The 26918-nt window shown below is 41.5% G+C and overlaps 1 protein-coding gene across 8 annotated transcripts in view; it reads left to right on the forward strand.

Annotated features, from left to right (window-relative positions):
- The window catches only part of LOC120469783 (protein NLRC3-like), a 63330-nt gene that overhangs the window by 13634 nt on the left and 22778 nt on the right, over positions 1-26918 (forward strand). For 4 of the 8 annotated variants that reach the window (XR_016146068.1, XM_089118853.1, XM_089118860.1 and 1 more), the window contains exons 4-7: positions 3278-3403; positions 3556-5280; positions 13670-13741; positions 15489-15662. Coding sequence is in view for 7 of the 8 variants with exons in the window: in XM_089118853.1 (XP_088974979.1) it covers positions 3278-3403; positions 3556-5280; positions 13670-13741; positions 15489-15662 (2097 nt within the window). In the remaining variant the exon portion in view is untranslated. Of the gene's footprint in view, positions 1-3277; positions 3404-3555; positions 5281-13669; positions 13742-15488; positions 15663-21394; positions 21633-26918 lie in introns of those variants that run through there. The other 4 variants (XM_089118869.1, XM_089118865.1, XM_089118859.1 and 1 more) reach the window with 4 other exon arrangements.

Below are 26918 nucleotides of genomic sequence, written 5' to 3' on the forward strand. Positions count from 1 at the left end.
ATGTGGAAAGAACGTTGCGGTGCATGGTTTCCAAGAACCCTTCCTCTTGGAGTCAGCAACTGTCAATGGTGGAGTACGCCCACAATACGTTACCAGTGTCATCTACGGGCCTATCTCCGTTTGAGTGTAGTGTAGGTTACCAGCCACCAATCTTTTCCAGTCTGGAATCCGAAGTCGCGGTCCCCTCCGCCCACGCCTTCGTCCAGAGGTGTCATCGCACTTGGACTAGAGCCCGTGAGACTCTACTCCAAGTGGGAGCGCGCACCAAGGCCAAAGCCGATCGCCACCGGCGGAAGCCTCCCATATACGTCGTCGGTTCCAAAGTGTGGCTTTCTACCAAGAACATTCCTCTCCGATCCGTCTCGAATAAACTTGCTCCCAAATTTATTGGCCCATTTGCTGTCACCAAGATCGTTAGTCCGGTGGCAGTCCGCCTTCAACTTCCTCTTGCGTACAAGAGAATTCATCCCGTGTTCCATGTATCCAAAGTCAAGCCCGTGTTTTATGCTCGCATTAATCCGCCAGTCCCGGTTCCTCCACCGCCGCGACTCGTAGATGGGGAACCATCCTATTCGGTCAATCGCATTCTGGATTCTAGACGGAGGGGACGCGGATTCCAGTACTTGGTGGACTGGGAAGGTTACGGTCCGGAGGAGAGAAGTTGGGTTCCTGCTAGAGACATTCTGGATCACTCTCTTATCGATGATTACAATCGACAGGTAAGGGAGTCTGAGAACGCCAGGAGGCGTTCTTAGGGAGAGGGGTACTGTCACGGTGGACAGTTCCTCTGTTTCCTTCTAGTCTCGTGTTTATGTTGTTGTATGAATGCACGTGTGTGAGGGGCGTGTCTGTGTGGCATTACCTGATCCACTCCAGCTGCTCATCATCAATCATCACCAGCTGCAGTCGATCACCACCTTGCATATATACTCACCACTGTTCTCTCATCTTTGTCAGATCGTTGTTTGGTGTTGGTGTGTCCTTGTCCTGGTTCCTGGTTCCTGTATTCCTGATCGTCTCGTCCTCTGTGAAGTGTCGATCGTGCTCTGAGTTTGTTCTTCGTTTCCTGTGGACTTTCACCGTCTGTCTTCACTTCATCTGGTTGACCATCGAAGTCCCTGCGTCACCGTGTTTCTAGCTTACTGCATTGGACTGAGTTATAATAAATCACTGTTCACTCGCAACTGCTTCCTGTGATATATTGCACCATGACAATCATATGTTAAGTTTGAGTGTGTATTGGGTCCCTTAAAAGCTGTTCTGATTGACTAGGCCAATCTCGAAATGCTAAAATCGCTTAAAAACGTTTTTAGGGTTTCCCTATTCACAGGCCTAAAACAGGTAGTGCAACCCAAAATTTTCAATGTTAACATTCAGATTCATATTCTACACATCCAGACCTTTCAAAAAAGTATGGTTTTGTTGGGTGGTGGGGGGGGGGGGGGGGTAAGCTGGTTTAGCTTTAAAGCTCAGCAACACATTGGTCTCTTTAGTCGCGGAGTCTTCGTCCTCCATTGGGCCGTTCACAAGAGTCATGTGATGTTCACCTGAGTTTAATCTATTCTATAATTCTATAGTTGTTTTCAATGTTTTTTTTATTCTTAATGCCTAATAAAACCATTTATTTTTTCAGTTGCTTTGATTCATTTTTTAAATCATGCTTAACATTTAAAAAATAGTTAGTTAAAGGGTCACTTCACCCATTTGCATTAAGCTTTGTATCTTTAGAAACCCAGTCATATTTTTGAAGGGTCATGGTTTATTCCCTTATTTTCCCTGAGATGGGACAAATAAGGATTTAAGTGTTTTACTTCCTGCTTATTATGACGTAGAAATCCTCATTTTGCGTCACGATAAGCAGGAAGTCACATTTCATTAAAATCTTTAGAACTACATATATTAGCTCATTATTGTTCCAGGGTGTTGGCCCCACTCACCCACTCACCCTACAGGCCTATTACAGATCAGTGGGTGGGACTTCACTTGCAGAAACTAAAATCAATATCCGCCATCTTGTTTGGAAGCTAAGCTAACAAGCGCTGTAGAGATCGTAAGTATGACAATGACGGAAGAAACTAAACATGATATGGAAGAAGAGGATTTTGAAGTTCTGCTGCTCGAATCCGATGTTCGTGGCTATCTTTACGAGTCGCAGTATAGTTTAGAGCAGCTGAGGCTGATGGAGGAGCAGGAGGCGGCTGCCCGTCGGTCGAGATGCCCGGACTGGGTCGAGCTGAGGCGGATTGCTGTTGCCTGTACTCTCGCTGCGTGCTACGGCCTACGGACACAGAGTCCGTCTGCTGCAGAGAATTTCAACGATGGCAATTTCTCTGAATTCTCTGAAAATCTCTGAATCAGACGAGCACACGGACGTTTGTGTTGTGATAGTTTCGCCTGACTAAACATCCATTATATCATGCAGTAATTCACCATATAGAAATAAATACAAACGAGGAGTAATTCACTAATGAGTTTGCCAATGTAACGTTAACAGGGTTTGTTGATGTGGGAAGAAGGAGGCAGGAACCGGCGAACATTTAAACATTTTAATAGTAAAATGAACAAATACAAAACGAAAGTTCCTCATTGACGACTGCTGTAACGTTACACACAACAGAAACAAAACACAGCATAAAATCAGGCCTGTTTCTCTCTCGATCTGCCGTCGTCGCTCACCGTTTTATGCTTTCGCTTTTCCGTGAGAGACCGGCGTGCCCCTCACAGGTGTCTTTCATTATCAGTCTCTGTTATAACTCACGCCACCGGCCTCGCGCAGAGCGCCGTCCTCTTACATCCCTCGCCCTCGATCGTCCTGCTCGCCACAGCCAACTAGACATTTTGTGTGAAATGAATGTCAAACTCCGCTGACAGCTAATGTTAACCTTGTAGACGGAAGAGTGAATTCTCTATTTGCGCTGTTCCGGATTAGTGGGTGTGGCTTGCGGAGCTGTGGATTGTGGGACATATAGTTTTTTCATATATAGGCGCCCCTTGGTTATTTTCTGTCTTTTCTCAGCCAAGAGGGCACCAAATTAAAAAAATTATTTTACATTTCGACTACATATATGATCCACTTTCAATAAAGATTAATCTTGCAATGGGTAAAATGCTCCTTTAATTCCTGAAAATAATTATAATCAAAGTTATATGCAAAACACACTGAGTTACAGACGCTAAAGCAAAAGTGTTACAACACTCCCTGGTTTTTCCTAAAGACAGAAGATTCCAGTAAAAGTGCACAACATTTATAAGTCTGTATGTTTTTTATTTTACTTAGTTTTGAACCCAGTTCAGTCCAGCAGAAGAGCTCAAACCCAGAGTCCAGCTGTGTGTCTGTGAAGAGTGACTGGTCTATGGAGAAACCACAAGTGTTTAAGAGTGGAGAAACACAGTCTGATCTCAGGTATATCATTTCGATCACTCAAACACATGATTAATGATAGAAATATTTCAGAAACCTATTGATGTGTCCCATAATACAGATAATCAATTTTTTTAATTCATGGTTATTTACTTCTCTGACGTGTGTAATAATGTGTTATTGTAATCTTCCAGCCATGACTCTAAAGCTGCTGAAGTCCTCAACACACTGAGATCAAATCTGAGACAGAAGTTTGAGTGTGTGTGTGAGGGAATATCAAAGCAGGGAAAGCCAACACTCCTGAATGAGATCTACACAGAGCTCTACATCACAGAGAGTGGAAGTGGAGAGATCAATAATGAGCATGAGGTGAGACAGATTGAGACACAGTCCAGGAGAGCAGAAACAGAGGACATACCGATCAAATGCAGTGACATCTTTAGACCTTTACCTGGACAAGACAAACCCATCAGAACTGTGCTGACAAAGGGAGTCGCTGGCATTGGAAAAACAGTCTCTGTGCAGAAGCTCATCCTGGACTGGGCTGAAGGGAAAGAGAATCAGGACGTCCAGCTCATATTTCCACTGGCTTTCAGAGAGCTCAACTTGATGAAGGACAAAACACTCAGTCTTTCAGATCTTCTTCATCGCTTCTTCCCTGAAAGCAGAGAAATGGCCATATCCAGTGATGAGTATAAAGTGCTGTTCATCTTTGATGGTCTGGATGAGTGTCGTCTGTCTCTGGATTTTCAGAGCGATGTGAGGTTGTGTGATGTGACTGAATCCGCCTCAGTGGACGAGTTGCTGACGAACCTCATTGTGGGGAATCTGCTTCCCTCGTCTCTCATCTGGATCACCTCCAGACCAGCAGCAGCGGATCTCGTCCCCTCTGAGTGTGTCCATCGAGTGACAGAGGTACGAGGCTTCAGTGACACACAGAAGCAGGAATACTTCAGGAAGAGGATCAGTGATCAGAGTCTGGTCCACAGGATCATCTCACACCTGAAGTCCTCAAGGAGCCTCTTTATTATGTGCCACATCCCAGTGTTCTGCTGGATCTCAGCCACTGTTCTAGAGGAGATGTGCAGTGAAGCAGAGAGACAAGAGATTCCCAAGACTCTCACTCAAATGTACACACACTTCCTGCTCATTCAGACCAACATCAAACATGAGAAGGACTATGAGAAGAAAGTGAAAGATGAAGACATGATCGTCAAACTGGGGGAACTGGCGTATCGGCAGCTTGTGAAAGGCAACCTGATCTTCTATGAGGAAGACCTGAGCGAGTGTGGCATTGATGTGGCAGAAGCATCAGTTTACTCAGGATTGTGCACTCAGATCTTCAGAGAGGAGTTGGGCTTGTGTCTGGGGAAAGTCTTCTGCTTTGTTCATCTGAGCATTCAGGAACATCTAGCAGCTCTATATGTGCATCTCTCCTTTATCAACAACATCAATGTGTTTGACCAGATTACCAAACCAACTAATGGAGGCAAAGTGTCCCTATCTGATCTCCATCAGAGAGCTGTGGATGAGGCTTTACACAGTAGAAATGGGCATCTGGACCTTTTCCTTCGTTTCCTTCTGGGTCTGTCAGTGGAGTCTAATCAGAGTCTCTTACAAGAACTAAAGACACAGACAGCAAACAGCTCTCACAACAATGAGGAAACAGTTGACTATATTAAAGAGAAGATCAGTGAGAATCCCTCTCCAGAGAAATACATCAATCTGTTTCACTGTCTGAATGAACTGGGTGATCTTTCTCTAGTCAACGAAGCTCAACCTCATACTTGGTCTGGAGGATTACGTGATGTGAAACTCTCCTCGTCTCAGTGGTCAGCTTTAGTGTTTGTGTTGTTGTCCTCAGAGGAGACACTGCAGGAGTTTGACCTGAAGAGCTTAATTGGAGTCAGTATTGATGGGTAAGTAACACTGAGTGCAATAATTACAGTCTAAAACATTATGAACAAAGAGAAACTCAGAGATCAGAGGTGTTTAAATCACGGGCTCAGACTGATTTCTGGGATATTGTCCATAATTTGCGGGTGTTTCTCAAACCGTGGCTGTGTCCTAGTAAGGCTGCATATCTCGACTGCCACGTCATCAAGCGCCTCTGAAGGCCGTCTCAGTTTGAATGATCTTTTGAAGACAGACTTCATTTTGTGTCTTTATTTCAGATCATTTTGAAGGATGCATCAAGTGTGTCCTTCGTGTTCTTCAATCTCCCACAATCCTTTGCACACATTCCAGTTCATGTAGAAGAACTGCTGGAAAACGAGTCGGCACTGAGTTTATCCGAGTTCATTATGAAATGTAAGACACAGATAATGTGTTCGGAGATGAAGGCATACATGTTATCTTGAAGCCACGTAAGCATTTTTCACGTTAAGCATTTTAGAAGGTCCCCATTAATTGCCGCCTCTGTGCGTCTCCGTCTCAGCAACCAAACCAGCTCTAATTGCCAATAATCAACTAAGATTCATATTCATTAATTAATTACTGCTTTATATGTCTATTTAAATGTTTTAAACTTCATATGATCTGTATTCCCATATGAAACTGGGATCCGAGCCAGCAGCGCATTGGCCGGGAACATCCCGGTAAGTGTTTGGTGGGACTCTGAATGAACCGGAATGGATTTGAGCAGCAGCGTGGAAATCAGCGCTGTAGCTAAAATGTGGAACGGAGTTAAATTTATTAGGGCTTTTTTCAAGTGGAATGGATTTGACTGACGGCGCTCTGAAAAGTGAACAGACACGTGTGTTGAATTAGAGAGTGGGTCCAATATCATTGGTCTTAAAAAGTGGGTGCGGGTCTTGTCCCACACATACACAATGGTTCAGATGCCCATGAATGAATCACTGAACGCTACAGCTACCACGATGTCTTACCTGGAGATTCAACCAGATAACAAAATATATCTGGAAACGACACCTCCAGCCATTTGGTTGGATCATTGACCCAGTTTTTAATTAAATAAGGGCAATCATAACCTATTGCAGTTAAATTTGCAATGTACCGTTGCCGGTCGGCAGGCGTCAATGACTCGCAATATGACATTTTTGTCATTCAAATTAGGGATATGCACATTGATGCTGCAGTATCGATATATCGATACTCACAAGCTACTTACTTGGTATCGATACCTCTATAAAAATATTGATATTTAAATTATATTAATAATTTCTGCATTATTAAGTGTTTTTGGTACTTCTGTTTAATGTTTGTGCTAAATAAAAAACACCCCTGCCTGACATATTTAGCTGGCCCGTGAGAGAAGCGAGTGACGTGCCCTGCCCACACGACACGTCATTTACACGACACGCATCGCACAGTTGCACACTTCCGCATAGAACGGCACTATGGCTGAAAGAAAGCAAAGCGTGGTGTGGTGCTATTTTTCAATGGCAGGCAAAAATCTGAAGCTTAAAGATTAGAAAATCTTTATCAGTAATTAAAAATAAAACTTTGAAATTTAAATATCTATCTGAACATTGCTAAATGGGAAAAAATATGTTTAATTAATGTTTAATTATAATAATTTATTTTATTAATATTTGTTATAATGAATTGTTATTTAATAACTTTTTTTTGTAAAATAATGTATTATTTTAAACATTGTTTATTTGTTGTCAAATTTGCTTTTGTAATAGTGTCACAGTCCTTCGTCTGCACCATCCTGTCTGCGTCTCCAGCACTACACTTCCCATGATCCTCTCGTCTGCACACCTGAAATCACTCCCTCATCAGCCTCCCGTTCAGCGTCCTGTTCATCTGTATCACCTGTCTTCACCTCATTAACCCTGATTCCTCAGTGTATTTAGTTTCCTCTGTTTCATTCTGTCCTTGTCGGTCAATGTTGAATGTTACCCTGCGTGTTCCTGAAACCTGTCTTCGTTCCTGTATTTAGAATAAATATTGTTGTTATTGGAATCCTGACTCCTCGTCCTCTTCAGCCTGCACCCACGCCCGTGACAGATTGACCGACCCAAAAGTGGAAGTTGCAGCATGGGGATTCTCCTCACCCCAGCGCAAACTCTATTCAACGTATTCCAAGATGGACACCCAATTGAGGAGTATGTCGCCAGTTTCCTGGAACTCTCTGCTGGGGTAAGCTGGTCAGATGATGTCTTAAAAACTGTCTTTTGGCTGGGTTTGTATAATCATCTGTACCAGCAAGCCCCAGCAGCTGCGGTTCCAGGAACCCTCTCCTGTTACCTGGATCTTGTGTTGTGGTTGAGTGGGTCAGTCTTCACCGTTGGTGAGGCTGAAGATACCAGCACCGCTCAACCACACACACCCACCATCTTCACCCCACCAGCCCTCACCGCTTTCCATCCGGAACCCTCCTCATCGCTGGTCCCGTCCAGCCCCGTCCAGCCAGAGCCCGAGACCGTCCAGCCCGAGACCGTCCAGCCAGAGCCCGAGACCGTCCAGCCAGAGCCCGAGACCGTCCAGCCAGAGCCCGAGACCGTGATCCCACCCAGCCTCCCTCTCCCACCTCCTCCTATCCATCATGTTTTCACCTTCTCTCCACCACTGCTTGGCAGCCCCACTGCTTCCCCGGAGTGCTTCGAGGAGGTAGAATCGTCGTGGGTCTGCCGGCCACCAACTCCATCTGGGTCAGGGGATCCCCGGTCACCTCCTCGAACCTCCTCGACCTGGTCTCTGCCGCAGCCCTCTGGTCCATTACCTCCACCATGGCTCTTACCTCCCTCACCTCTGCCGTGGCCCTTCAGCCCACCAGCTACTCCAGGCTTCCTCGTCCCCCCGGTTCCCCCTTGGTCCTTCATCGACCCGCCCTCACCCTGGGACTACCCTCCTCTTGCTTCGCCTCGTCGCTGCGTCCTGCTGGTTCAGTTGGGCTCTTCTCTCCCTCCGGGTCCACCTTGGTCCTCGGTCGCTCTGGCTGCGCCGCGGTCTTCAGGATCCTCGTCTCGGCCTCAGTCGCCGGAGCCGTTGGTGTCGCCATGTCCCGCCAGCCCTTCTACATCGCCCGGTCTCGCTGGCTCGATGGCCTCACCCGGGTCTCCTCGATCACCTGCTCCGCCACCATCAGTCGGCTCCCTGGAGTCGTCAGTCCTGCCCCCTCCATGGCTCCTCCCTCCGTCATCTCCGCCGTGGCCGCCGGAAGGGTCTTCACCGCCGTGGCCGCCTGAAGGGTCTTCACCGCCGTGGCCGCCTGAAGGGTCTTCACCGCCGTGGCCGCCTGAAGGGTCTTCACCGCCGTGGCCGCCCGAAGGGTCCGCTCAGCCATGGTCACAACCTCAGCCTGCTCCGCCCTGGCCACGCCTTCAGCCTGCCCCACCACGCCTCCAACCGGATCCGTCTCGCCCTCAGCCTGCTCCGCCCTGGTCTCGCCCTCAGCCTGCTCCGCTCTGGCCATGCCCTCAGCCTGCTCCGCCCTGGCCACGCCCTCAGCCTGCTCCGCCCTGGCCACGCCTTCAGCCTGCTCCACCCTGGCCACGCCCCGCTCAGCCCCCAGTTCGTCCCCCCTCCTTCCTCTGTTCTGCGGCGTGAGGTCACGCCTCCCGGGAGGGGGGAGTTCTGTCCTTCGTCTGCACCATCCTGTCTGCGTCTCCAGCACTACACTTCCCATGATCCTCTCGTCTGCACACCTGAACTCACTCCCTCATCAGCCTCCCGTTCAGCGTCCTGTTCATCTGTATCACCTGTCTTCACCTCATTAACCCTGATTCCTCAGTGTATTTAGTTTCCTCTGTTTCATTCTGTCCTTGTCGGTCAATGTTGAATGTTACCCTGCGTGTTCCTGAATCCTGTCTTCCGTCCTGTATTTAGAATAAATATTGTTGTTATTGGAATCCTGACTCCTCGTCCTCTTCAGCCTGCACCCACGCCCGTGACAAATAGAGGTCGACCGATATTGGATTTTACCGATAATGATAGTTAGGTTGGGCTGTACTTGCCGATAACCGATTAATCAACCGATAGTTTTTAAAATTGATACTGGATAAAAACAAACATAACACTCCAAGTAAAACAGTGCTGAACTTTATTATAAAAATACAAAAAACTGTATGAACCATGAAAACATGTCAATAAAAGGCATTCTTTCAAACAAACAAAAAATAATACTCTAAATAACAAATTAAACATTCCAAATGTAACTGTTTAACTGTTCTTTTTCAAGCCAACCTAATGAATAAAAAATACGTTTCAAATAATAACAAAATTTGCCATCTGAAAATAATTTAAACATTAAAATATGTCAAATGTGTGTTTCTTTAGCTATAACATGTTGCAAGTCCAATTTGTTAACAATGATTTATTAGCTAGTTTACATGAACTATGTGCATTATGCAATATAAATGTTTACAGCATTAATATTTGAGCAATACAATTTCACCTTGATCATTCATGTTAGTTCATAGAGCTTTAACTATGGTTAACAAATAAAAACCTTAATTTAAAAATGTAGTATGTTAATTAACAAACAATGAACAGCAGTTAATTAACCTTAGTTAATGTTAATTAATATGTTATCCACCGACTGGCAAGTTCGGGGCTTTATTACTGTCGGTGGTTCGGGGGGCTGTGTCAGTGTGTCAGTGTTTTAACCGCTTGAGGTACTACTAATGTGCGTCCTCTCAGCCACTCTCGAAGGCAAACAAACATTCTGTTGTGCGGTTCTTTCTCTACTAATGCAGCATTTAGTCAACAAATTCATCAGTTTATAATGATATGACAAAATTTCCTGTGTAAATACCTTTTCGCTGTCCGTGCTTTAGCACGCGCATCAGATGTCAGCGATCTCCGCTCTCCACACAACGCGCGCTCTCAGTGCAGCGCGCAGTGTCACGTGTCGAAAATAAACAACACGAGGCATCAGTTGATAGTTTTTATGACACCTCTAGAGGCCGCTCTTGTACTGCATGATGCCAGCAGACCCTTCTCAGCTCTCCCATACTGTGTAATGAATGACAGTGTGCACTTCTCAGCCGCCCCAGCAACAGACGAAACCAGGAAATAACTATCGGTGCAGATTTTTGCCGATAACGATAGTTCCACCAATCAACTATCGGTGCCGATTAATCGGCAAATCTGATGAATCGGTCGACCTCTATTTTGTAATAAATGTATTAATGGCCAATGTTTATGTGGATGTAATTTGCATGTAAGTGTAATAATCAAATTTTACAAACAATTAACATTATTTTAAAAAATCACATGTACAATTAAAAAATTAAATGGTATCGATATCAGTATTGTTAAAATTAAACCAAAAAATATTGGTATGGAATTAAAAAAAAGTCTGGTATCGCCCATCCCTAATTCAAATACACACAACATTCACAGTGTTTTCCAGTAGCACCTCAATGCAGAACATGAGATCCACGGGGAGGAGTTGGATCACGATCCAAGGGGTGGAGATGGGTTGGATTAGGGTTGGGTTTAGGGATTAGGGATGGGTTTAGGGATCAGGGGGCGGAGTTGGTTAGGCTTAGGTTTATGTAAGGTGGGAGGAGTTGGATTTGGATCCGACTCCTCCCCATGGATTTCATGTTCCGCAGTGAGGACCATCTCGTGTTTTCCCCCACGCCGACCACGCCCCCCAACTATTACTAGTTGCCGACTGCATAGAGTGCCGAAGTGATGACGTCACTTTGTAGGACAACTGGGAAGTTAGCGGCGCATGGGTTCCCTCGATCGAAAAGATATGCATTTTCTAGAGTTGAGCCGGATACTCGGCTGAAACGAGTATCCGGTACGGATAAAGCACTTTTGTCGAGTACAAATATTATACGAGTAATACGAGTCAATATCTGTGCTCGGATAAAAAAAAGAAAAAAAAGTAATGTTGAAATTAGGGCTGAGCGATATATCAATATAAAGAATATATATTTTAAATGTGATATGTAATTAGAGTTTGCGCTGCACGCCTTGCTCCAAGCAAGCTGCTTAGTGCTGACCCAGAGCTCTCTGCACTGCTCCCCGCGCCCCAGTCACTCCTTTTCCACTTTGCGTGCTTGATTAAAGCATGTTATGTTATAACATGAAATAAAGTCTTTCACCTCAGCAAAACGGACTTTGTCCTGTCAGCCGTTATACTGTACCGTTAGTCGTAGCGCACACTCAATTGCACGCGCAAATGCGGCGGCGCGCGCTGGATCGCCTCACTGTATATAAAGTGCAAAAGAAACAACGAGCATGCAACACTGTTGCGTTGTAAATAACACGAAATAAAAACAAAGCAGGTATGATTTTAATTCTATTCACCAGGAGCAGTTTCAATGTTTCATTAACAGTATTGTCTATTCACCAAGGTAACTGTCATGTCTATATTAACCCCTTAATGCCCCTATTTTTCTATGTGTTATTTTTTATATTTTTTAAATGAATGTAATGGCTCATACCAACGTTGTATTGACAAAATAAATAAACCAATTAATAAATCACAATTACAATTCCAAGGGAATAATCTGCAATTAAGATTTTTGTCATAATCATGCAGCCCTAAGGTGAAGAAACCTGTTAATTATTTATTCATTTGATTTTGCAAATGTTCATGTTTCAATAAAACTACTTGTGACATGTCATATTTGGCTTTGACTGAACATTTGCTCTCACTTTGCAGAAAAAATATCGGGATATATTTTGTATATTGAAATTCAGCCTAAATATATTGGGATGTGACTTTTGGTCCATATCACCCAGCCGTAGTTGAGATGAAAACTCTTGTTCGTTACATTTTACTTCATATTTGCAACCACATGTGTTGTATTCATTGTTGCAAAACTTGTTCTGTAGTTCGTTGTTATCGTGATCAAAACCATTGATCTGAAGCTCAATGCTGATACTGTCATGTAAATAGTTTTCTTATCAGCAATAAATATAACAATTTCTGATCAACCCATATCAATTGCATGCTTAAAATAACATACCTGTTAAAGCCCCGCCCATTTCAAGACTACCCGACCCACTTCCGGGTTTAGGCCCCGCCCAGTCCGAGTACAGATACAGATACAGATAATTCATATGGTTATACAGATACAGATACAGATAATGCTGTACTCGCTCATCCCTAGCATTTTCCCCGTAGACTTTTGGAAAATGGCAAAAAATAAGATCTGTGTTCAACAAAGAGTTTTTATACATTACAAAATTACATATACAAAATGTATACATTTTGAAGCCTAAATAGAGCCGTCAGATATTTTTAAGACACAATAAAGTTTAAAAAAACGCAAGCAGGTTATAACTGTGTGTTTTATGTCATAGATCAAAACGTGAAGATAAAAAAAAAAGTTCACCACAGAACTTATTTCAGGCGATTTAGCAAAAATCCATTCAAAAATCCCATAGGCTTTAGTGCGAGGGAACCGGGAGTGCTAACATGCTAACTCATTTCCGTGTTTTGGCCTACACAGTGACGTCGTAACTTCGGCACTCTATTGTATACCAAGTTTGGCCTTGGTTTCTGTAGGCCAAACCCCGCCCCTTTTAGGATCACTCCATGTTCAGGTACATATAACATTGAATACATATACAATACTTAATCTATTTGATAATCAATTATAAACACATAATTAATTCACACATACAACACAACACATAATGGTTGCATTTAAATACACACGAGAAACCTATTCACATTAGACAATTGTTTCGTCAGTTTCTGGTTGCGATTCGCCGGCACGACTCGGCCGTGACGTCATCAGATGCTGCCGCTCGATTGTTCGTTTTGCCAACTTTCCGCTGGATGACTGACTACACACACACACACACACACAGAGGAAACGACGAGACAGTGCAGTGCAAGTGTATGAAGTGACCAGGAAAAGGATCTGGAAGGGAGAGTGGAGTGTCAGCATCTCGTGTGCACGCTCCTGTGTGATAGTGGCGATGTGATGGAGGAATGAGACGAGTGTATGTGTGTGTGTGTGTGTGCGCACCAGTGCTGCTTCCCCATGTGACTTTATCACTATTAGCTTACTTTTCACTTCAAAAACAACTTGTTTAACACAAAATACTTCTTGATTCATGAAAATATACGCATTTGACTCAACAAAATCTGATATGTGAGAATAGTGTTGTAGTGTAAACGTAGACTAATAGACCTTGACAAACGACATTGACAAGAAAAAGAGAAAACAAATCTGTGTTGCTGAATACGAGACTTCTACAGTTTTAGACACTAAACAACTTTAACACACATCCTTTATAAAGCTGTGTTTCATTAAAAAATATATTTGTGAGTATTTAGGAAGGTATAATGTATTATTTGCTGATGTTATGTATTATTATTGTTAGCATTATTAATTAACTTGTTTATTTTTTATTTTCTATTAGTGTCCCACAAAACACAGGAGATGAAGTTCTTCAGAAGCTGATGCCTGTGGTCACAGCAACTAGATCAGCTCTGTAAGTAACACTGAGAACAAGCATCACTGCTAAAACATTATAACAGTTCTTACTTAAACATTATAAATTAATGGATTAACAAATTATATGAGTGACACACTTCAGCTTTTAAATCAAATGGATAAAATTCAGGGAAATAACTATTATTACATTAATTACAAGCAAAGCTATTGAAACAACCTTATTAAATTCATCAAATAATTTAATGTCTGTTCATATGATGTAAGGCAAGGCAAGGCAAGTTTTTTTATATAGCACATTTCATACACAATGCCAATTCAAAGTGCTTTACATAGAAGAAATTAAAATAATCAAAAGAAATCAGAATAATTAAAACAGTTTAGAATAAAAAATAAGAAAAAATGAAAATAAAAATAAAAACAGTAAATTAAAACCAGAATAAGAGGATTAATATGTATAAAGCGTTTGCTGTGTTTCTCCTGCACTGTGAGTTCATGTGTTTGATCTGTAAATGCTTGAACACATGAGCTGCTCCTCATTAAGCTGAAACTGCAGGACTGATAGTCACACTGAAAAACACACTCTGACATCATGACATACATTTAACACCCTTTACTTTAAACACACTCAATCTCAGCACAGGCAGGATATTTAATATTTATATTTAAACAATATGAATGTAAGCCAGAGGAGAACTGGCCCCCGACTGAGCCTGGGTTCTCCCAAGGTTTTTTAAATCTGATGGAGTTTGGTTCCTTGCCACTGTCGCCTTGCTTTTGGCTTGCTTTGAGCTTGCTCAGTTGGGATTATTTAGTGTTTAGCAATGTTGTTGATCTGTGTTGTGCTACTTTCATGTTATCAGTGTGAAGCTGCTTTGATACAATCTGTATTGTGAAAAGCGCTATATAAATAAATGTGACTTGACTTGACTTGATTAACAGTAGAGGTCGACCGATATTGGATTTTACCGATAACGATAGCTAGGTTGGGCTGTACTTGCCGATAACCGATTAATCAACCGACAGTTTTTAAAATTGATACTGGATAAAAACAAACATAACACTCCAAGTAAAACAGTGCTGAACTTTATTATAAAAATACAAAAAACTGTATGAACCATGAAAACATGTCAATAAAAGGCATTCTTTCAAACAAACAAAAAATAATACTATAAATAACAAATTAAACATTCCAAATGTAACTGTTTAACTGTTCTTTTTCAAGCCAACCTAATGAATAAAAAAGACGTTTCAAATAATAACAAAATTTGCCATCTGAAAATCAATCGTTCTCTGAGATTTGTTTTCATGATAATCGAATGTAAAGATTTTTATCTCTAAAAACTGTTTAGCGTATATGCTAGTAATGGGGGCATTGACTAAGTAAAAAGAAATCGCTAGTTTATACCACTAACAAGGCTCAAAATAGCCCCACACTAACGCAGTAACATAATAAGGCTCCATACATACAAAACGAAGCGTTGAGAACTTTGTAAGTGTACAGACCGTTTAATAAGAAGATACTTTATGAAGACAGTCCTAACACACACACACACGTTCTTTAAAATGTTTACAAATGCACTAAGCACACACACACCGTTGGGTTTCCATGATTTATGGAGATTTTCCATAGAAATAATGATTTTATACTGTACAAACTGTACATTCAATCCCCTAATCCTAATTGATGTAATTTAACAACTTGAACCAATGAGTATGTTATTTATAGTTTAAGTGTTGTGTTTATCTCTGGATATAGGCTTAATGTGTGTCATTATTCTCTACAGGTTGTGGGAGTGTGGAGTCACAGATGAAGGTTGTGTTGCTCTGGCTTCAGCTCTGAGATCAAACCCCTCACACCTGAGAGAACTGAATCTGTCTGATAATAAACTAGGAGACTCAGGAGTGAAGCAGCTTTCTGATCTACTGGCGAATCATCACTGTAAACTGGAGACACTGGGGTAAGATCATCTTTACCATAAAGACTCTGAGTGAATAAGGATTAATATGTAGATAGTGTATAGAATATATGTTTGGCGTAAGCCCCATCCGGTGGTTCAGCGACAGATTCCTGCTTGAACCGTCAGATCCTGCCGGCGGTAGAAGACAGCGGTGAGGAGTCTCCCTGAAAAGGAACATTTACATCTCACTATATTATTATCCCACAAAACACAGTAAAACCAACAGTTAAATAAACCGGACGAACTACAAACCAGACAACAGATGCAAGATATAGTGAAGAGGGTTTTTAAAGCACAAATGTTTGGTGTAAATCAACTTGCCTTGTAATGCTTGAGCAAACAGACCCTTGCAAAAGCGTGAGCATGTCCTCAAAATGTGTGTGCAGCTGAAAAGAGGGAAGTGGTGTGTGTTTCACCTGAACCAGGACTGACACCAGATCAGATTTATCACTACATGATTATCATGGCCAAAATAACACACAATATCAATATATCACCATAACTATAGAAATCTTAAATAATAATAATAATGCTATCAGTCAAATTCATCTTTACTTTGTTTATTTTGTGTTATTTTGAGAAAGAAGAATCACTCTGTAAGATTGATCCAAAATTGATCCAAAGACGGCGTTCGACTGGCGAAGGTTTCACGCGTGTTCCGTCTTTCCCATGGCAAAGTGATTTTTAATTAAATGAATAACATTAATCTTATTCTTATGTATTAACTCGTTTTCATCTGACTCCATAAAATGAAAAAGGTTTAATAATGATATCTGTACATCATTAAATGTACATTAATGTTTGACTATTCCTTATAACGTTAATGAAAATAAAGCCAAAGTCTGTTATAATAATCAAATATAACAATTTATTATGTCAGGTAAATGAATCATTATGTAGCACACGTGTCAAATAATTGCACTTATTACTAGTATTAACTATAGGCCAGTAGGTTCGACTACGGAGGTGTAATAAAGACAACACTGTTTAACTAATAAAGTAAATCTTTATATTTAAATAAATGATTGGGGTTATTGTTGATATTCAAAAGAAAGAAAAATCAAATTGTTAAATTATTGTCTTGGTTCAATGTAAACCCAGTTATAAGGATTCACTTCAATTCACAATAAGTGAACACTTGCAGTTGACCCTTTTGTTCTTTCACTCAGTTGAATACTACATAAAATTCAACCCCATAAACCAGGGCTGTAGTACTCGAGTCCGGTCTTGGACTCAAGTCCGGACTCGAGACCATTTTTCTATTGTTTCGGACTTATCTCGGACTCGCTGGTATTCGGACTCGGACTTGTCTCGGTCTCGGCCACTGGTCTTGCCAAATATGGCTTTTGGTCTCGACCGAGTCCAACATTTTTGTATGTGTTAATTTATTACTAGCCTATCTGGGTAACGTTAACGTAGAAAATGAAATTAACCGACCAAGTGCTCACTACAACGGAGCGCTTCTCATGCTGTTACTATAGTTACTGGGTGTTGCGCACAATTCTAATGATTCCTGCAGGTCTCACCGTCTCCCATTTATAAATGTGGAATAGTCCCACAATCGTAATCCGAACATATTATAAAATCAAATCATTCTTTTAATAACTATCTGCCAGACGCAATTTCACAAACAGCGCGAGCGTTCAACGGTGCTGCGTCTTCTCTTCTCTCGTGTTGTGGAAGCCGCATCAAGCGCTGCTGCAATACTACACACTCACGTTCAGGAGTCGGGACATGACGGAATATTCACTTGCATTTGGGCCAGTAGTGCATCGTGAATAAAGCTTACCATTTGCACGTCTTTTTAAGTCTTAGTGCTACCTGTTTAACATTCAAGCAATTTTATCAGTTCTCATGCGCTCCCTGGGATAACAATGAAGAACAGCTGGCCAGTAACAAAAGTTATTTTTCACGGATTAGCTATATTGCTTTAACACTCAAAACTGAGTCAATTTCGGTCTTCGTGTGTATAATGGTCTAAACAGTCGGTTTTGTCTTTAATAAGCAGAAGAGAGAATCCATGCACTAGCTCTTAAAGTGACAGTAATCATATGTGTCGGTCATTAATTTTGTCGTCAAAACAACAAAAGAGAGGTTTTAGTTAAAGGAATCAGGATTAATAGCCTATGTATTTAATTTATTCAGGACTAAAATACTATCTAGTGTTATTTTCCATTTGATTACTTTATTCAGTTTCTGTCTATGAATACTATTAGAACTATTCAAAAACGTTTCTCTTTATTTGTCTTTATTTGTATCTTTATTGTATTTATTTGTGTAACTTTTTTCAATTTAATTGAACAATTTAAATCAAGCCTTGTGTTGTTTAAATTCTTAACAACATTACCCCATTGTAAAAAAAATGCAATGAGCACAAATATTTAGGCAAGAAAAATTTAACAATTTTGTTCGGTAAAAACGAAATTCAGGCCCTGAAGACTTTTTTCCCCCCTGTCCTGGACTCGGTCTTGACTTGGACTCGAACCTCTTTGGACTCGGTCTTGACTTGGACTCGACTAGTCCTGGTCTTGGACTTGTCTTGGACTCGACACAGGTGCTCTTGACTACAGCCCTACCATAAACATTGATAAATGTTCACAATTGGGGAGAAAATGTACAACTCACTAAATCACATTCAAAAACAAACAAAAGAATGAACAAAATGCAAAAACAACAGTTCAGAAGAAAATAATTCAAATGAATCAGTTCAAAAGACTCGTTTGACCTGTTCGGTTCAAAAAGGTTGAGTTGGAAAAGTTCACTTCAAATTGGTTTAGTCGAATTTGATTCAAAAGATCCGATTCATTGATTCAGTTCAGAAAGTCCAAAGGTCCTTTGAATCGCGGAAAAGTGATTCAACAGTTCCAGAGATCTTTTTCACAGGAAAACAAAATACTCTTGAGCAGTCTTTCCAAAATAAAGCTCAGTCCCATTTAGGAAAAAGCTAGCAGGCAATCAGAACTTTCCTACCGAATTCCACGGGTGTTGGATTAACTCAAATCTTACATCAATCGACTTCATCTCGGCTGGGAAGACTCGCCATCTTAGATCATAACGCTGAAATGAACGCAGTTCCAACGTAGAATAAAGACATGACCTGCATGTGCAACAGGCAGCATTTAGTTCAAAACACGCATTCAATTCACGGCTTTTAGTTTAAAGGGGTCATGAACTGGCTTTTAAAATTGTATTATATTGTTGTCTGAGGTCAACTTAAGACGTTCGCTTGGTTTTTACATTCAAAAACATCAAAATGAATAAGTAATAGGCTATTTTGTACCCAAGTTGTGAGCCTTCCTGAAAAACGGTCAGTTTTTATGGGCGTGTCGCACTGAAGACATGGAAATAAACGCCCACTGCTGCGAGTGGATAACAGTTTTGCATATTGTAATGAGTTTAACTCACCCGTCGGTGTACGTGGGGGAACACGTCCTATGTTGTCAAATGACAACCGGATTCGCCCATACATGTTCAACCCATAGACAGTAAAAGAAATGGACAGAGCCATCTCATTGGAACTCCATTAAGACGATTGAAGCCCGTTTTTGGCGGTTTTTTAGCACTTCCATCCCTGACGCGCAGACTCAAACAGAGCTTGACGACGTAGATGTGACGAGAGCAAACCGTCTGTCTTCTAGTGCAGTGGCATGGGAAATCTGAATCATTCCCTTCCGAAACATGCAGAGGCGGAGAGTGTGAGTAGGAGCTGTCAATGAGCGAGGAGCAGGAGACACTTTTGCTAGGTATTCTGATTAATTATTTTGTCATTTTGTCTCCACGTTTCCCCGATTGCGCGCGAGCTTCTCCTCCTGTGCCACAGAGAGTCGCGTGGGTATGACGCAATCGTTAGCCTACTTTCACTAAAACTGCTTCTACGGGGTCATAACATAAGCTACAAGGTAATGGAGCTATTTATACATTGTCGTGTTTCTTTAGAAATAAATAAAGGACAAATGGGGTCTTCAAACGCCTCAGATGTAGAGTTATTCGCTGTCAAAGTGACCCCAATATTAATGGGAGTCAATGGGAATGCTAACGCAAGTGAAGTTCTGCTACAAGATGTCAGCTCCCGCGAGGCTTCAACTTCCGGTTGATGGATTACCCCCTTGGTTCAACCAAGAGTCCGTGTGTTGCACAATTCCTGTCAGATCCAGTATAGACGGCACAGCACATTCTTTACTCTTAATCGGTCTGCAAATCCAGTCTTGTTGACAAAACAATCCTCAGTGAAATGAAGCGAACAGACGACGATGTTTTACCCTCATCAGCTGGAACGTCATTAAAAATAAAGTTTATCCATGAAGTCCTATTGGAATCCAGAGGAAGCTTACGCAGCGACTGTCTACTTCCACAACCAGGCACTGCACACTATATTCTGTATTGCTCGTTAGATCGATCCGGTTTGTCATCACGAGGTTGGCATGTATGTTAGGCTACTTAGCTATGCGTGTAATGCGCGAATCGGTGGGCGGGGCTAAACCGGCCGTGTTGAAGTAGGTGTTGATCTTCTTCTGCGGGGGTGGGGTTTTGACCCCTTCAACGTCATAGTTTCCCACTTTTAAAAACGTTTAACGAGACGTTTTCAGAGGCTGGTGTAAATAAAAGCTTTTATTGGACTAACAAGGATGTTTTCAGTTCTGAAACTTACAGGATATTCTTATAATATGATGACCTCTTAGATGTCAAAAGCTCAAGGAAAATTTGATTTCTCAGTTCATCACCCCTTTAACACACAAAAAAACAGTAACACTTGTTATCCTGTTCAGCATTTAACAGCAGCATTTCCATCGTAATATGACATGAGACATTATTACCAGTCACTCTGCGACCTTTAAAATAGTAAATGGTAAATGGACTGCATTTATATAGGGCTTTCATAGACCTAATGGCCACCAAAGCGCTTTACATATTGCCTCACATTCACCCATTCACACACTCATTCATACACCGACGGCGGTGTCAGCCATGCAAGGCGCCATCCAGCTCGTCGGGAGCAGCTGGGGTTAGGTGTCTTGCTCATGGACACCTCGACACTTGGTCAGGTGGAACCGGGGACTAGAATCAGCCCAAGTTGCAAATCTCTTCTTGGCTGGATATTAGTCACTCATCCCAACAGAATAATCAAATCTGGTGTTCTCTCGGATTGTTTTATTGACCATTCTATCATATATTGCATTTGGAACATTTCAATTCCCCGTCTTTCTCCAAAATTTATTCTGATCCGTGACATGAAATTATTTAACAGTGATTTATTTATTAATGATGTGAGAAAGATAAATTGGAATAGATTTAGCCTAATTCCTGACGTGGAAGCTGCCTGGAATTTCTTTTATACTGAATTTGTGCAAGTCATTGATAAGCATGCCCCATGGACAACTATTAAGGTCAAAGGTCATCACCTACCTTGGGTAAATGGGGAACTTATCAGTCTGTTTTAGCAGAGGGACAGGGCGTGAAACAAACATAAAAAAACAAAACTTCTTAATGATTGGGAGGAATATAAACGGCTACGAAACCTGTGCACAACCCAAACAAGAAATGCTAAAGCCAATTACTACAGAAACAGTTTGTCACATGACTTCAATAATCCTAAACAATTTTGGAAAAAAATGAATACCTTAATTGACAAGTCGAACAGTACCTGCAGTAACATGATAATTAATAATGCAACTGTTAATGATCCAGCTGTTATCTCAAATGCATTTAGTTTGCATTTTGCCCAAACACCTCAGGTACAGTCATCGTTCTTTCACCCAGAGCCGACCGTTAATCCTCAGCCCAGCGACAGCTCTTTCACATTCCGACAGGTTAGCTCAGCTGATGTCCAGCTGGCCATTAGCAAGCTATCCTCTAGTAGTGGACCGGGCCCTGACGGCATTGAGGGTAAGTTTATCAAAATTTCTTCACATGTCCTATCCTCTCCATTGGCTGAGCTCTTTAATCTGTCATTTCTAACCCATGAAGTGCCTCTGGCATGGAAGTGTACCAAAGTCATTCCATTGCATAAAGGAGGGGACACCCAAAACATGAACAATTATAGACCTCTCAATAATTAAAAGTATTGTGAAGATTTTTGAGAAAAATGTCTTCGATCAATTAACTACCTTTCTGATAATAATGTACTATCTCAATGCCAGTCAGGTTTCAGGAAACACTACTCTACTACCACTGCTCTTTTGAAATTTACAAATGATATTTTCTCTAGGAAACAGTAGAGAAAAAAAATCTCTGATGACCGAGGCACTCCTTTATTAAAAATGTCTTTATTGTACAAGTGACATGTCCTAAACGGACAAATTTAAAAAGCCCACGCGTAGCGGCATGAAGCCTTCATCAGGGCATGGTGAAGCAGGTAGAAAACTGTTCATAATATCTAAGACACACAAGTAGGAGCACACACACAGGTGCTGGCAATTAGTGTTAGAGATCCACAGACAATTGCCAAGACACACCCCCCACATAGTTTCCAGCACTAAAATACAAATCACAATAAATATAACATGCATTTATTCTCATATATTCATTGCCAGGTCAGGTCTCTCACAAAGTTCTCAAGAACAAATCTGTTGATCACAATATCAAATGAAAAACATACAAGCAACAAAACAAAGAACATGTATACACTCATGTGTACATTGAGAGAACACATCTCCCACATAATTTATAACATTAAAGTTTTTAGTCACATAAAAGTTAAAACACAAGCAACAGGTATATGCATATACTTTCATGCACCACACATGAAAAACAAGCAGTCACAAAAAAGGAACAGTATTACAAAGTCACAAAAAAGGTCTATAATCTATCTCCTCATTTAGACCTGGATAGTCCATTGCTTTAAGATTCCATATCCAAAAGGTTTCACGTTGCAATAACTGTTTAAAAAATGTCACCTCCGCGTATTGATTTCTTAATAATTTCAATGCCCTGAATTTTTAAGGATGATGGGTCACTATGATGTACTGCTTTATAGTGTTTGGCCATAGGGTAATCCTCGTTGTTAACTCGTATTGCGTATTTGTGTTCATAAAAACGCTCTTTTAATTTTCTTTTAGTTCTGCCCACATAGAAACACCCACATGGGCATTGTAGGCGGTAGACCACATATTCAGAGTTACAATTAATGAAACCATTTGTTTTGAATTCTTTCTGCGTTCTCAAATCACAAATGACTGCAAGACCCACACCTATAGGTTCCCCACAAACCTTTTTGTAACCATGTTTTTTGTTTAGGACCTGGAAGGTAGCTTCTTACAAGTTTGTCCCTTATGGATGGTGCGTTCTTGAACACAGTCATAGGCGTCTCTGGAAAAACGTTTTTCAGAATAGGATCACTTTGAATTAACCCCCAATTGGACGTAATTATTTGTTTCATTTCAAAAGCACTACTACTATATTGGGTAACAAAGACAGGTCTAGAGTTGTTTTTAGCCATGTCTTTCCTCTTCTTCTTCTTTTTTAGTAGGTCACTTCTGTGTCTTAGATATTATGAACAGTTTTCTACCTGCTTCACCATGCCCTGATGAAGGCTTCATGCCGTTACGCGTGGGCTTTTTAAATTTGTCCGTTTAGGACATGTCACTTGTACAATAAAGACATTTTAAATGAAGGAGTGCCTCGTCAGAGATTTTTTTTCTCTACTGTTTCCTTGATGTCCTACCTTGGACCGAAGAGCACCTAGGTTGAACTTTTTTAAAAGGAATTGAGCACGCCACTCATCTTGAATCCAAACATCATTTGATATTTTCTCTAGTTTTGATAACAATATGAGTACTGGTGTCATCTTCTTAGATTTTACAAACAGGGATGCAAACAGCGCGCTTTTCGGCGCCTCCCGCTTTTTTCACGTCAGTTTGGGTGACTTGTGTGAATCGTGCAGATCTGAAGAGATTTTTTTAAGGGGGTGGGGGGGGGGGTCTTATTATAATTTCACCAACATTTATTCTGGATTGTCTCCACCAAACAAATAAATAGGAAATAAGCAAATCAGAACACTGCGTGCCAAAACAGCAGTATGCGCGCAAGCATGAACCAGTAGTGTGTTCCACTAGCTCGTGGCCGTGCGCGAGGATGGCATCGACCGCGCTCACTGCAGAAACGCCCGCGAGTGGATGGCATTCTGTCCGTGTATAGGCCTACAGTTTTTTGCTCTTGTATCCTGTGCGCGAGTTTTGAGACTAAATAAACGCCATAGGGCCGTTCACATATTGTGTATTTTGCGCTCTCAAGTTCATTATTTCACAATTGAAGTGATTGTTTCCAGGCGCAGCGAGATGAAAACTTTTCAGAATGCCGCAAGCGCACCGGATTTCATGTTACAAGCAGCGCCGCAGCTCCCACCACGCGCATCACGCGCTGTGCGTAGGGCACCAAGTGCTGAGGGGGCACTAAAAATAGCCTAATGAAAAATCAATCGTCAAACTTCTTGTTATAATCAGATTCAGCGGCGCCGAGCAGAGATTACGACGTCAGAAACAGAGGAAAGTGTGTGTAACACGACAACTGGACGCTTCAGTGTACGGTCAAGTGCGAGATAAGATGTAAGTAGCTAAACTTAACTTTATATATTTGACAAGTCAAGTCTTTATTTTTGCCAGAACGACCCACATCGCCTGGAATTCATTTTGGTGAAATTGCTCACACAAGACAATACAACATAACATAACATACAATAAAAGCATAAAATCTAAACAGAGAGCAACTACTTAGATTGCTGCTAATAAATAGAAAAAAATAGAATAAAACTAATCAGACAAAGTGCTAGTGCGTTTAGTGACCCTGAGAAGAAGTAGATTGTTTTTGTGAGTTGAGAGCCCTCACAGCTTGCGGGTAAGTGCTATTAAAAAAACGAGTGGTTCTCGATCTTATGCTTTCTAACCTTCTGCCTGATGGTAAAGGGATGAAAAGGTAATTAGCAGGGTGTAATGGGAGCAGGGTGTATTTTCAGACCAGTATTGAGTAGTCGGGTGTTATAAATATCACAGATCTTAGGGAGGTCCAACCCAATAATTCTTGACGCAGTGCTAACTACCCTATTCAATGCAGACTTGTCCTCTGCCGAGCAGCTGCCCCACCATACAGTAATGGAGAAAGTGAGAATGCTCTCTATCACAGCTCTATAAAAGTGGAGCATACCAGCCTTGGACACTTTAAATTTCCTAAGTTGTCTCAAAAAGAAAAGTCGCTGCTGAGCCTTTTTAACAATCTGGCTGACTTTGAGGTTCCATTTGAGACTGGAGGATACAATGGTCCCCAGGAACCTGAAACTTTCCACCCTCTCCACAGTTTTGTCCTTGATGGCAAGGGGCTGGAGCGACTTAATATTTTTGCTCCTAAAATCAACAACCATCTCCTTGGTTTTGGAGATGTTAAGGGACAAGTTGTTAATTGTGCACCACTCAACCAGCAAGGACACTTCTGTTCTGTAGGCCATTTCATCATCATTAGTAATGAGGCCTACTACAGTGGTGTCGTCTGCAAATTTAAAAATTTTCACTGAATCATGGTGAGAAAAACAGTCATTGGTATAAAATGAATATAAAAGGGGAGACAGAACACACCCCTGGGGGGCGCCAATGCTGGTAGTCATTGATTTTGACAAAAGGCCATTGACCCTAACCACTTGAGATCTATCAGTTAAAAAGTCAAGAATCCACTTACATATGGACTCATTGACCCCCAATCCCAGAAGTTTGTCACACAATCTCATTGGAATAATATTATTAAAAGCAGAACTAAAATCAATAAACAAAACCCGTGCATATGTAGCTGGCCCCTCCAAATGTTGAAGAATATTATGAGTACAAAGAGAAACTGCATCTTCAACAGACCTGTTCTCCCTATTTGCAAATTGGTGAGGGTCAAGTGACGTTACTGAGAGGTGATTAGCTACTAGTCGCTCAAAAACTTTCATGATAACAGAGGTTAGGCCACTGGTCTGTAGTCATTCAAACAATTCACATTCGACTTCTTAGGCACAGGAATGATTACAGCTGATTTGAAGCATGCTGGAACTTTACATACTCTAAGGGACCAATTCAAAATGTCAGTGAAAACATATGACAACTCATCGGCACACAATTTAATAGTGGCAGCAGAGACCTGGTCAGGGCCTGATGCCTTCCTACAATTTTGTTTCCTTAACAATGATCTGACCTCTGTTTCTTCTATCAGAAAAGGTGGTTCAAGAAGGCCTGTATCATTGAGGAAATTAGAGCTGACTGCACATTCAGAATTACTTTCAAATCTACAGTAAAATTCATTTAGTTTATTAGGTAGTAAAGGGTCATAATCATAAAATGTGTGTTTGTTTTTATAATTAGTAATCTGTTGAAGGCTTTGCCAAACACCCCTGTTGTCATGGACACCAAGCTTAGCTTCAAGCTTGGCCCTATAGTCAGCTTTAGCTTTTCTAACAGCCCTTTCAAATGCATATTTAGCCAGAGAATACTGATAACTATCTCCGCTCTGGAAAGCACTTTTTTTCTCCAGATACAACATTCTAATATTCTTGCTAAACCATGGCTTGTTATTGCTATAAACAGTCACAGTTTTAGAGGGAAAACATAGATTTTCAGCAAAGTGAATATATGAAGTAACAGCATCACAGTATTCGTCCAGGGTAGTGAATTCATCCCTAAAGACAGACCAGTCAGTAGTATGAAGGCATTCTTTCAGTTCATTTTGTGCTTGTATAGACCATTATTTAATCACTTTTTTTGTCGGCTTAGTAGATTTCAGTCTCTGACGATATCGAGGGATGAGGAAGATAGTGTTATGGTCAGACCGACCCAAAGGGGGCCAAGTAATAGAATGATACGCATTCGCAATCACACAGTAGCATTTATCTCATGTCTTTTCACCCCTGGTAACAGTATGAATCTGCTGCTTGAACTTGGGTAGTGATCTCTTTAAGTCCACGTGATTAAAATCGCCTAAAATCAAAACCACGGAGTCCGGGCTAGAATTCTCCACCTCTGTTATGAGAGCCGCCAGCTGCCTGCAAGCCTCTTTGGCTCCCGCTTTAGGTAGGATGTAAACAGCGGCGAAAATGACGGAGGAGAACTCCCGCGGGAGATAAAAGGGTCTGCATTTAACAATGAAACATTCCAGCTCAGGTGAACAATGTCGCGAGAGAACGACAGTGTTGGTGGACCAGCTTTGGTTTATATAAAAACAGACACCCCCACCTGACTTCTTCTGTGAATCCTGCCGCGATCGATCAGCTCGTAAAAGTGTGAAACTGGGCAGGAGAAG

The sequence above is a fragment of the Pimephales promelas genome, chromosome 2, assembly GCF_988280905.1.
Source record: "Pimephales promelas chromosome 2, fPimPro1.hap1.1, whole genome shotgun sequence".
NCBI classification, from domain to species: Eukaryota; Metazoa; Chordata; class Actinopteri; order Cypriniformes; family Leuciscidae; genus Pimephales; species Pimephales promelas.